Below are 13,656 nucleotides of genomic sequence, written 5' to 3'. Positions count from 1 at the left end.
AAAAAACAGTTAAATCATTTTGACACTGACAGATGTCAATAAAGTAAATATTGTATTGCGCGGGAATGTCATAAATGTAGTGACGATTATATGAAATCATAAAATGAAGTAAAATTGAGTTTTTTATTATAAAACCTTTTAGTTAATATTGTTCTACTTAAACATGGATAAAGAAAATCGAGTAGTGGCATTAATTGATATGGACTGTTTTTATTGCCAAATAGAAGAAAAATATAATCCCGAATTAAAGGGAAAACCTGTTGCGGTTGTCCAGTATAACCCGTGGAAAGGTGGAGGGTAAATATTCATACGTACGAAAGCTTGACAAAAACTCTTCTCAAAAAAATCATTCTCCAAGAATATATGTATGAAAGGCCAACTGTTCCAATTACTTTTAATTTAATTAACACTATATGTCATTGAGTGACATTAATATCTTTAATTATATAGAAGTTTCTTAAAGATTAATGCTCTACCATTTTTAAAATGGCATATAAAATTGAATGGTATGTCAATACAAGGTTAACTTTACATATATAGGTATGAATTCTTATAGCAAATAATAATTTTTATTTCAAACTCTAAATATCTTCATTTAAGCAATAATAAGGCAAGGCATAAGTATTAGTTACCACTGGCTCAAAATACTGATCTGCTGAGAAGAATTGGCCAAAATCTCAATGTTTGCTTTTTTAAAATGGAATTCAATAATATTTGACAAATACATATTATATCAACCATGTAAATGAGTCATTAAACCAAGTTTTACACAATGAAATTAACTAAAAAGTCTTGAATGAAGATATTTTTGATAATATTCCCTTAGTTTTAAATTTAAAACTAAAAATGGGAAGGTCCAAGATATCTTGTGGAAAATACTTTTTTTTTATAGAGTGCTTGCAGTGAATTATATAGCCAAGGCAATGGGTGTGGGCCGATACATCAGAGGGGATGAAGCTAGGAAGCAATGTCCAGAGATACAGCTAGCCGCAATACCATCTGTAAGGGGCAAAGCTGATATGACTAGGCAGGTTATTATTGTTTTTTTAAATATAAACCCTAGGAAAGATTCAATCAGTATTGGAACCTAGCCAAGAACAAGAACATGCACATTCTTATATAAATATTGGACTTTGTCAACTAAGATAGAAAATGCTTAAACTTGCATTTGCTCAAACACACACACAATGCTTGGAAGTATAAATAAATAATTAAGTATAAATCATTTAAACAAAGATGTTAAACATAAATGCTATGATAAAAATACAAGCCCTGGTAAATACCATAATCCACCAGGTAGGCATTTTGATTTTTAGATTGAGGCCAATGGGGGTATTTCAGCAAATTAATAGTGATTTCCTTGACTGTTTATGAATATTGGCAATTTAAAATATTTCACATAAAATGGAATTTTGCTAAGAATTTCACTTACAATCTATAATTTTATGTCAGTCTTATCCCATTGTCTGTTTTACATGGTTATTAAGCATCAAGGTTATGGGTATGATTGTTTTATTCAGTCACGAATGTTTCACACATTGTGTATTAGTTATAAAGGATTGTCGCTACTGGCATACAAATTTCTGGATGATGGGCGGCAGTGTTCTCTAACTTACCATAATACCACACTGGGATTGTTTTCTTGCCTGCCAAGCATGGTGATTATGGTATGTTCCATCATAGATATCTCTAGGGCAGGCCTATGCTTGTTGTGGGCATCTATGGGACATGAGGATGATGATATAAATTATCACAATCAATGATCCAATTGACAAATAACATGAATTATTAAAAATGTTCCAATGTTTAATTTTCTCTTTTACTTATTTTTTCCTAACATATTATGAATATGTTATGGTATATTCTTACTTATACAGATTCTTCTCTGATTTTTATGTAATAACTTTCTATAGGTACAGAGAGGCAGGCAAGGAAGTGGCAAAAGTTCTACAAAGACATACCCCACTGTTTGAAAGGGCATCAATAGATGAAGCATACTTAGATATCACAATACCTGTAAGTGTTCATAAATATCTATAAAAAAATTAGCATAGTTTTTTCTATCTGGTTATGGAGGAGGGATGATCTTGTTACAACCATTGGAGAATGCTGAATGCAGGCTAAGGGCAGCCAATGTTCAGCAGTAAAATTCCTGCAGATGAAATGATGGTGATATATTAGCTGAGCTATTCCCAATACTCTATATGGAAGTGTATGTTTTATGGACGGGCAGAAATTACTAGTAGCACAAAAATATCGCTTCTCACCCCCATAAGAGATCTTGAATTTTGAAAGTGCTTATACTTCTATGAATATTTATGTTCAACCTTATATATATATATATATATATATATAAATATATATTCATATATATATATATATATATATAAATATATAAATATGTGTATATATATATATATATATATATATATATATATATATATATATATATATATATATATGGTGTTGTTCAATACAATTCTTACTTGGGGTTTTTTAAGTGGACCACTTTTTTGGTTATGTTTTTTTCGATTTAAAAAATAGCATCGCCAACCTGGATACTTTAATGACCCTGGCAATACATCCAAAACTAAGTTTTTATATACTAAAGTAATAAAACTCTTTAGATGGTTTCTAAAGATGCAGGGCTGAATTTAAAGCTTGGATGGCCTAACTGTTTGTTACATTGCAATAGCATATTTCAGTGTTGTAGATCATCACTGGCACTGAACGCACTAATGGATTTCAGAAGAGAAGATATTTTGTATTCTAGCCCAGTTGAGTTAGATTCAATTATTGACTTTACTAAATTATAATACAAATCATGCAATGATGTAACACAACAACTTTATTATATTTTAATGTTGTATAGGATTCTTATTAAAACAGTAAATAGGTAATTTCATTATATTTAAAATATTATTTCAGGTGAAACAGAGATTGGATACATTAGATGTGAACACAATTACTAAAGCAATGCTACCGAACACATTTGCATTGGGTTATGAAACTCTGGATGATTTTATAAGCGACGTTTGGAACTGCAACAGTGACAGTTTGGATTTTGACTACGTGCACACCAAACAACTGCTTGTCGGAGCTGTTATTGTTAGTGAGATTCGAGCAGCAGTGTTCAACGAGACAGGTGATTGGATTTAATCTGTTTAATATTGATGAAGTAATAATTTTTACTGCATTTAAGTTGTAAAATTAGCTTTAGTAGTGTTTTCTAAATGAGCTACAGTACCCGGCAATAAATATTGCACATCGACCGTTGGAAAAAGACAATCGGCTAATTTCGGCTTATATGTACATATATGTATACATTTATTATCAATACACCTTTTCTTTATATAATGTTACTACCTATTTATATGTACTAATAACTACATAATTTTTCTATTTATTATGTTATATATGCATCTATATAAATATATAATAATAAATGTTTGTCTGTATGTCCTTTATAGATTTCTAAACTGTGCATTTGATCATGTGATGATCTTTGGCAAGGTTGTTGCGCATGAGTACACAAAGGTTTCGACGCTGGTACGACCAATTATCGACAGATGGCGCCCCCGTCATTCTAGTGAACTTTAATCTGTGGCGTTGCCACGCGCGCAGGATACAGCTAGTTTTATATAAATATATTCACAAATAGCCCCTCGCCCGTTGATAGCAGCCTTTGTTCTGACCCTGGGAACAACATGCTGCCGTTCCTGGACAAAACCAGACAACAATAAACATACTTTGATGTATCCAGACGTACAGACATATATAATACTGCCACTATTGTTTATATACCCAGGGTTCTGGGAAGTAAATCTAAAACCTAAACAATACTGGAATGTAACAATAATTTCAGGTTACGAGTGTTCAGCTGGCATTGCTCACAACAAGATAATGGCGAAGCTTGTCTGCGGCATGAACAAACCAAACAAACAAACAATCTTGCCCAAACACTGCGTCGACGTGCTTTTTGAGTAAGTTTGAATGATTATAATCATTTCAATGGGATGCCCACTGTTGGACATAGACATCTCTCATAAATTTCCTGTAAGATGGTTTTTGTTATCTTTTTAGGACGGACGCAGCCTTAACTCCGTTTTTGGACTTCTCGTTACACTGTCATATTTTTGTGACAGTGACATATTGTTTCTTTATTTTCAATTCTTTTTGTGGGATTCTCTCCAGGGCTGGAAGGTCTTAGAGGCTATGTCAATACGAAGTCCAAAGTAGAACAGTGTATATTAATCAAACTTAGCCCATATTTATACCAATACTTAAGATTATGAAAACAATATTCCACCAATAAAATCAGTCAGCCAGCCATAAGGCGACAAATATTGTAGAGCGCTCTCTTTCACTCGACGTAAATATAGAGCGCTCTAGCATGGGATTCCCCTGTTAGATGCGCTGCCGACGATGACATGTTGTAGCTCTTACATCTACTTTCATCTTTTACATTTGCATTTCTTCTTCTTTCATTTTTCACACTATCACTCTAGACTTACATTTACATAATATTCTTACATCGTCTCCCATCCTCAGTTCCATTTCTCATGATATACTCCATCTCTTGACATACCTGTTGGAAGCGGTTTGCATCAAGTGTTTACTTCAGAACCAGAACTAGAATGATGAAACCCCAGCGGCCATTTTGTCTTCACGCCACGTGGTCTGCACACTGCCACTGTTAATTTGTAATATATATGTAATTATTTTTTTGGCAGAAATTTAAAAAAAATTGGCAATAGAAGCAAAATTCAAAAACATTACCATGTGCTATAAATACTGTGTGTTTGTATGTGTACACACAAAATTAGTCAAGTATTATATAAAAAATTTCTTGTTTATTAAATAGTACACTCAAAGTATTTGAATTCTTTATCAGATCACTACCGATTAAGAAAGTGAAGCACATGGGCAGAAAGTTCGGTGACATCGTCTGCGAAACATTGAACGTCACAAAAATGGGAGAGTTGCAGAGGTTTACCAAGCAGGAGCTGCAGGCCAAGTTCGATGAGAAGAATGGGTGAGCATATGATGCCTGTCAAAAATGCAAGCATGTATGATTAACATCACTTCAGTAGGATGTTCACTGCTGCACATAGCCCTCCCCTAAAGATTTCAAATAGGACCTTCTATCGGCTTTAACAATGTATTTTTAGGACATATCTGGATACACAGAGTTACATAAATTATTTATAATTTTTTTCTATATGATCAAAGTCTGATAGATATCATTTTGTTATAATTTCTTGAGGAGTTGATCTAGTCTCTTCACGGATCATCCGTCTTAAAATCCTCATATATTCAGAGGGTGGAGGTAAACTTAATAAGATAACGACCAGTGATTTATATCTCTAGAGAGCCCTGGTTACAGTATATAGGTTATGGTAGTGGGACTGTCAGTGTCTTAAAAAAGCAAACGGTGATGATACATTGATGATACAAAAATGTGGTGTGTCTCAAGGTTGTACTTTTAATATTTTTTTCTTTCAGAGCCTGGTTATACAACATCGCACGGGGGATAGATTTGGAACCGGTGCAAGTGAGACTGAACCCGAAGAGCATCGGCTGCTGCAAGCAGTTCCGCGGCAAGTTGGCACTCACGGATCTGGACAGCGTGAGGACATGGCTGAGGAACCTCGCTGACGAGATTGAGGAGAGGCTGGAGCAGGACTCGCTGGAGTGCAATCGTACACCCAAGCAAATGGTGCTAAGCTTCTCTCAATACGTCCAAGACCGCGACATCAGCAGCTCCCGCTCATACAACTTCACCCCGGATGATGAGCTCACCGGAGAACTGTTTGCGAGAAAGGCTCTTGATTTGTTCTTGGATAGTACTGAAGGAGTCAAAGCTAAAGGTAGGTTTCAAATATTTGTGAAATTGTGGATTAGGCAGATAGGTGGCTGTACCCGAGCAGTAGCAGGTAGGGTACTTCAAATGACATAGTTTTCTGAATGACGACACAGGATTTAGACTTGTGACTATAATATGTTGATGGTAAAGTAAATTGGTCTATAATATGGTGAAATAACTAATTTAACACCCCGATCTTGAGTACTCAAACCAATCTGGGAGATTATTGTAAAGATATATAAGCTAAGCACTTTGGATGCAAGTGGTTGTAACAAGCCCTGTGTGTAGTTCAAATTAAAATATCTTTTTCGGATGCTATTGGCTGAACAGTTGTGACATAAAGATTGCACAGCCATTATAACAGTCCAACAAATTTTCCTAAAGCAAGGCATACATGGACTTATAAACAAAGCTGAAGGCTCTCACTTAATCCTACAGGCTTAGAATGACTTCAAAGTATTTTTACTTTAAGAAACTATGTCATTGCAAGCCTGTAAAAGCCTGCAGTCGTCGGTAACACCAGTGGGGTCCTACTCGCGCCGCATCTACCGGTTTTATCACTCAAGAATCTTTCAGCTCCAACAGCTATGCGTAGCATGAACGATGTGCCTTGCACACTGTCATTTTAAACGAGTAATTCTTCAAAATAAATTGATAACCTTGGTTCTGCGGATCACCTAATTTCTGATTCGATCCCACAGTCTAGCTCTCTCCGTTGCTCTTTGGCTGATCTTAATATTCACACTCATAGTTTTTAGTTTCCTAGCCTCTCCCAAACCAACTTCAGCAGGTCATATCTCCTTCCATCCTCCGCACTAAACGGTTGAGCTTTAATTTTAATATTCCTTTATATATTCAAAGCCTTTTCCTAAAATTAATATCATATTATTGTTAAAGCTTTTTTAAGGCTTAACATATTTACTGCTGCATGCAGTCATATTTACCTATACATACCTTGCATCATGTGTGTAGAGAAAATTAGTTTCTTCTCCCTCACTGCGGCAGCAATTTCTAAGTGATTACTTTGAACTAGAAAGAGATGAGTATTCCATTTATTTATCATTATATATTAAATACAATGATATTTCAAAGCGTTATCTCTGTCGGACGAAATACAACGACTGACAAAACGCCACATAGATAGTGTGGGACAGAGATAGTGCTCTACGAAGCCAAAAATAGCCGATTGTCTCTTTCCAAAGGTCGATGTGCATTTATCGCCGGGTACTGTACTTTGATATATTAAGTTTTAATACATATATTTACTCTTGGTGTAATATTGGAATAACTGCTATTCATTGTTTGCTTAGTGAACTATGTTACAAGTAAAAGGTCTTTATTTGAGGAGTAATTTATATGAGATTATAGAGGATATGTTTGTTAAAAAAAAAAAACATCATCTTATTCATAAGAAAATGAATTAAGTTAAAATTTTTGAACGTTTCGATTAATTATCTTATGGCTTAAACTTCTAAAATTCTCAAAAACAGCGGTCGCGGCGAAAGCGGCTTATGTCAAAGTGAAAAAAACATAATTTAGGCTGTTGTAATAAGATCTACTTTATTTTTTTCACTAGTCCATTTCAAGGCAATATATACGAATCGATACGCATTTTTTTAATCCGCGAATATGAAAGAGGCGCAAATAAAGAGCTTTTACTGTAACCTTCTAATATTTTATCCCTATATTGATTACTCAATTAATTTTTATCTATAATTTTTTTTGTAGAAAGAGAGCCAAATAGAAGAGTAAGAGCGCCTGTGAAGCTACTGGGCATCAGCGTAGGAAAATTTGAAGAGCATTCTGATAAGAAAACGAAGAAGATCAAAGATTATTTCTCCTCCGCGTCCACTTCCAATGAAATTTCAAATGTAAATAGTGAAATTAAACTAACTAAAAGTAAGACCGAAGAAAAAAATGTTAATAAAGTGGAAAAGAAAGATTTTATATTAAAAAAATTCTTTCAGAATAATATTACCGATTCCAATATATGTAAAAATGAAATTATAGATCAGAAACAGGCAGATAATGAAGTTTTAGAATCATCTTTAGATAAGCAAGAATCGTTTTTTGCTAAATTTCTTAAAACTGAACAAAATAAAAATACATCAGACAAGAACACTGATGGAATCGCCCCTGGCACAGATGACAACCGACAAATACCACCGGACGGTGATGATGAGGAAGCCAGTAACGATACCGATTATTCAGGCTCCACTATAGACAATGAAATCAACAAAAGCATTTCTCTATTCGAAGATGAACCGTCAGATGCCGACCGCGTCAGTAGCATGAGGCAACTGCTTAACAAGTCCAAACTTCTCGAAGCCATCGATGACAACTCTACAACACCTCGCATGGTACGTCCAAATAGTAACCAAAAAGAACAAACTCAAAGTATGTTCAAATGCTCTGATTGTGGTAAAATGATTGACATTAAAATGTCAGGCACCCATGCCGACTACCATCTCGCTCTAAAGTTAAGAGAAGAAGAGAGACAACTTGTACGAAAAGAGGTTTTAGATAAGAATAAAGAGAGAGAAAATATTCGCAATCAAGTGAAACAAAAAGAAGAGACAGCAAACAAAAACGAAGGTACATCCATAACCAGCTACTTTGAAAAAATCGATGGAAACATCCCAATGGAGACATGTTCAGAATGTAGCAAAAGAGTGCCTCTTGCTAAATTCCCAGAACATCTGGATTTTCATGAAGCACAAAGGTTAAGTAGGGAGATTAATAAGAAAATAACTCCTACAAATATATCCGAGAACAATGTAAAAAGAAAAAGAAAATCAAATTCTCCAATCAAAAAGCCTAAAGTACCGTGTAAATCATTGGACTTATTCTTTCGATAGCATTTTTTTCGAGTAAGAAGACTGGCTCTTAGCTTTATTAATGAATTCATCACATTTAAAGGCATCATGTATAAACTGCAAATATATTTATTTAATTCATGTTTAATTATTTATTCCTTTCTTATATGTCCTTTATAACACATTAAAGGGGAGGGGAGTCGTAGTACTACGATTTATCTCATAAATCGCTTTCACAGTTCACCAGAAACTGCACGATTTAAAACTGATCCTCCTCGACGTCTTTCCTTAGACATCAAAAGCCACAGCTCAATTCGAATAGATAATAAAGGCGAAAAGCTATATGTCCAACGCATAGTTTGTGCAGCACATAAAAAAATTGACTTGCTTCCAATGCGAGTTTTGCAATCCACCGTGGCGTGTGGTAACAATATTGTTGCGCCCATAAAATATATTAGATTTTTTGTAATTAGTGTTTAGTTAATTTTTAATATTTCTTGAATTATTTTTAAGTTTAAAGAAACCTTTTCAAGTCTCAATTTTTTATGATTATTCAAAATATCGCCTCTCTAGGATGAAAGACGAGGCGGTGCGGTCGCCGCGTTACCTAGCACACTTTCGTCAACTCCCCTTAATGTGTTAGAAACTCTGATATAATCCAATTCTATTCAGAAAATCTGATATGCAGTCGGAGTTGCTTATACCGCTTTGATAAGTCCAGAATACTGGCTTAAATCAGGGGTTAAACTCATTGGCCACTTGCTGCCCAAATATCTAAATTTTAAAATATTTACATCTTGGTAGACTACAAGTTAGCTCATAATATGCTACCACTTATTATCTATATAGGCATATATCCTCATAAATAAAAGATAATCAAAATTTAATGATAAGGATAACAGACAATGGAATATATTAAACCAATTAAAATTTATGTCTCCTTGGGACACCTATATAATAGTCCTTATAGTTCAATCATTATATACCTCAAGCCATTAGTACTGAATAAATATGTATAAATGACTTGAAGCCATGCATTGGCTTACACTACTTAACATGAAAGCATTGCATCTATAGTTGGTTGGAATTGACGTAAAGAAAACTCCTTTAAAAAATTTACACTTTATTGATGATCAAAATAGGATTAAACAGAGTAGATCTCTGTTTGCACCTTCCTCCACGAGTCGAGGGGTCCGTGCTCAGGGCGGTACTTGACGTTGCAGCCGTCGTTGGCCAGGCGTCCGTCATCGCGCAGCTTCTCAAACTCCTCGCGTTCGTACTTCGTGAAGCCCCATTTCTTAGACACATAGATCTACAAAGAATATTTTTAAGTTAATTCACTTACATTTTAAATTCATTCTAGCAGATAGCATGGTGCTGGTTATGATTTTGCTTAAGATAAATATATAAATCAGTCACATTTGTGAATTACATATTATGGAAGCTATATATAGCATAAATTTTCAGATTCTATGTCAAAGATTTATTTTCATAAATTATGTAACTATAACAAAATCTTTTGAAATATGAGGGAAATCTCAAACAAATTGAAAAATCAGTGTGCTGACCTCATCACATTCATTAAAACCATTAGGATTAAAGGAAATTTGTAGAGGTGAGCTTAGTGGATTTTACAAAATCCTACTTAATACTGTGCGTTGAGGGCACTCTCCCCATTCATTGAGAAAAAAATGTACATTTTCAAACCATACCATGAACACTGGATTTTTTTTAAATTAAAGCAATAAAAAGCAGTCAGCATGCAACTACGAAAAGACAGCTAGATTTAACATAAAACATTTAAACCAATAGAAAAGGAAACGAATCTGTCATATATACCTTCTGGCGACCAGGGAACTTGAACTTGGCACGACGAAGAGCTTCAATAACCTGCGCCTTCCAGCGGTCACTGGAGCGCACGGACATGATTGGCTGTCCGATGCGTACACGCGCCACTGTGCCTTGCGGTTTGCCGAAAGCACCACGCATCCCAGTCTGGAGCCTGGAAAACACAAAATTATTTACTTTTCCTATTCCTATAACAATATAAATACTCAATGCAAAAAAGTACTATTTTTAAAAATTTGTAGAAGAAATGGTTATGAAAGATTATCATAAAAAACTGTGGACAAAATATAGAAATTTTGCCACATAGAGACAACCAAAATTCAAAACTATAGTAAAATTCTGTTATGCACAGAGCACATTTTCAAAATAAATTTCTCGTTTTATTTCATATGCTCCTATATGACATTCAAGTTCTGGTTTGTCAATACAATTGGATGAAAGAATAACAATAAATAGACATGAAAACCAAGAATCAATCAATTAATTTTAATATTTTCTTTGTTATTTTAGTTAAAATTTTAACAGGTAATTAATTAATAAAAATATAAAAGTTCCTACAGTGGAGATAATGTGTAGTTTGTGATAAGATTTAAGACAGTACATGTATTCAAAGTAAAATTTTAGTGTGCCGTAAATGAGAAAAGGTTGGGGAGCAGTGTTATACATACAACTAATAACTATATTTTTGACATATTTTGATGAAATGCCTTGGTAATCTTATAGGACCATCTAATATTATATTCACAACTTATAGCTTTTTTAAAAAACATATATTATGCTGTAGACCATTGTTTCCCAACTTTTATACCATGATCTATCTTAAAATTCTAATGACCCTCTATATAACAAATACATTTTTTATATTAAAGTGAAAGAGTTAAACTCATGTTGAGTCCATTTTCAAATTGCCTCCTTGTGTGTCATGGGCCCAACATTGGGATAAACTACTCTAGACTGAGTTAATCTAGCACTCTTTTAACCACACTTGTATGAAGTGAAATTAATAGATGATAATAGTGGATCTACAAGTTACAATATTTCAGAGTGCATATCACATTATGGGTACTCTTGTTAAAAAAATCAATATTATAATTAATTGTTACTCAATTCACTGTTAGTTGCTGGTTTTATTACAAATACAAGTCAATATTTTAGAGTTACTATCCATACCAATCCTTTCTAGTTTTAAGTTAAATGCATAAATTATTCATAAAATTACAAGTTAAGGAAAAACCAACAAAAAATGTAAATGTGTTTGCTTTGCCCAAAAAAATAAATGTATAAACATATGTGTATTAAACCTAGTCACAAAGAATATATAATAAATAGTTACACAATTAACTTTTTTGATTTCAATGTTACATTTTTAGTTGTTTAAGCAACTCACTGTATTAACCATCTTAGTACAGTCACTCATATACCATGAGAACTTTCTTATAGGTTGCAGATAATAAATAGGGTGCCATCCTCAAGGAGAGGGTAGCACTTCCATGGAATAAATGTACATATGTAATCCTGGTACAATATAAAGTAACATTAAGTATACACATGAACATCAACTTAAATTATGCTGTGTACTTTCAACTGTGGCCAGCAACTAACATCAACAGTCATCTAGTTTAAATAAGAGCACATATATTTCAGACTTTACTCCATCATTACATTCAAGTTTAAAATTTATCATGAGACATCATGAACACATTGAATCGGCATTGTTCCATTTAAATCCCAGAGACCCATCGCCAACAGCCGTCACTTAGGCTGTTACATATTCTTAGCTAGTTATGACTAACCTAAGAAACAAGTTGTGTATTTCCTGGTGGTTTTATCCACCCAATGCTGTATAGCAAGACTACTCAATTTGAAATATTTGTATAAGGAAAAATTTGTATATTTGTATAAGGGCTAAATAAAATTAACAACCTTATATATTATAATTGCACAACATTAATGAAATCCATTAAAACTAAAGATATTCTGTTTAATAAGATTCCAACATACCTATCAGCCCCAGCGCACGATAACATCTTGTTGATGCGGATAACGTGGAATGGATGCAGCCTTATGCGGATGTGGAACTGATCCTTGCCGCAATTCTTCACGAGGTACTTGTTGCAGCAAATGCGTCCTGCCTCCAGCGCCTCAGAGCTCAATTGCTCGTATTCGTCGGAAACCAGGTGCACGCATAGCGGGAAGTCGTCTACGGCAGCCTTCTTTTTGCCCAAATCGAAGATACGGATCTTGGGATCTGGCACACCACGACAGAACCGCGATTTAGGATAAGGTTTGTTTTTACAATACCGATAGCTGAAAATGACAATAAAAAACGTGAAAATATCTCTTGTTAATTCACAAACACAACACCATAAGAAATCATAATCTGAAATTACCATCTCGCTGGTCGGCGCCCCATTGTGAACTGAAATACACCAAAAATAATATTCAGTAACAGTCAAGAGTAATCAACTTAAATAAACACAAAAAAACAAGTAATAATTTCTACGATTACATTGGATTTTAAGGAAATATAAATTTGTACCTTCACAAAGTGACACCGTTTGCTCGCAAAAGAAAGATGACAAGAATGACAGTTCGAGTTACGGCTTGCAGCAAAAAATATACGGTTTTTAAAAACCGTAAATTTTATTATACCATAAGAATAACTATTGTTTAGAACTTAATTATTTTGTTTATTATTGACTCAAAAATAAGTAATTGGTAATTTAAGTTAGAATCAGCTCGATTTTATTAAACATATACTTTTAAGAACCCTATTCTGGTATTATACAGACTTAAAAAATAAGTCTACCGACTAATATAGTACCCGAGTTAATAAGAGAATTGTTCTCTTATTTACACTGGTTGGGGCGATATCATGACCAAAGGCTAAAAGGTACTACTAGCTGTTAGTATACTACTAAGTCTTATCAACGGAGGTTACTTTACTAAGTGCTTACATTTGAAGTAATAGCAATCAACTGCATGTTAAAAAAATATGTTTCAACATTTCACGTATTTTAAGATAATAAAATAGAAAATGAAATTGTATGTTGTTTTAAATTCGTAGCTAAAATTACATTAATATTACAATATGAACGTTTGAAACGAATTAATATATTGTTTAAC

At 33.8% G+C, this 13,656-nt stretch overlaps 2 protein-coding genes across 2 annotated transcripts; one reads left to right on the top strand and one right to left on the bottom strand.

Annotated features, from left to right (window-relative positions):
• The first annotated feature begins 114 nt into the window (after positions 1 to 114).
• PolH (DNA polymerase eta) lies at positions 115 to 8,773 on the top strand. The gene is made up of 8 exons (XM_068773659.1): positions 115 to 297; positions 893 to 1,027; positions 1,914 to 2,016; positions 2,929 to 3,145; positions 3,866 to 3,983; positions 4,895 to 5,035; positions 5,506 to 5,870; positions 7,595 to 8,773. Exons 1-8 carry the CDS (start codon positions 164 to 166, stop codon positions 8,722 to 8,724), a joined length of 2,343 nt encoding a protein of 780 aa, XP_068629760.1. The 5' UTR covers positions 115 to 163; the 3' UTR covers positions 8,725 to 8,773.
• Positions 8,774 to 9,788: 1,015 nt separating this feature from the next.
• Positions 9,789 to 13,125, bottom strand: RpL10 (ribosomal protein L10). Its single transcript, XM_068774030.1, has 5 exons — positions 13,070 to 13,125; positions 12,921 to 12,949; positions 12,532 to 12,837; positions 10,522 to 10,684; positions 9,789 to 9,994 (listed from the first exon to the last, which is right to left on the bottom strand). Exons 2-5 carry the CDS (start codon positions 12,941 to 12,943, stop codon positions 9,827 to 9,829), a joined length of 660 nt encoding a protein of 219 aa, XP_068630131.1. The 5' UTR covers positions 12,944 to 12,949; positions 13,070 to 13,125; the 3' UTR covers positions 9,789 to 9,826.
• Positions 13,126 to 13,656: the final 531 nt, after the last annotated feature.

The sequence above is a fragment of the Battus philenor genome, unplaced genomic scaffold (genome assembly GCF_028537555.1).
Source record: "Battus philenor isolate CCGP_79_NKW_IND1 unplaced genomic scaffold, ilBatPhil1.0.hap1 SCAF_6, whole genome shotgun sequence".
In the NCBI taxonomy this organism is placed as follows: domain Eukaryota; kingdom Metazoa; phylum Arthropoda; class Insecta; order Lepidoptera; family Papilionidae; genus Battus; species Battus philenor.
This window is presented reverse-complemented; position numbering and strand designations above follow the sequence as displayed.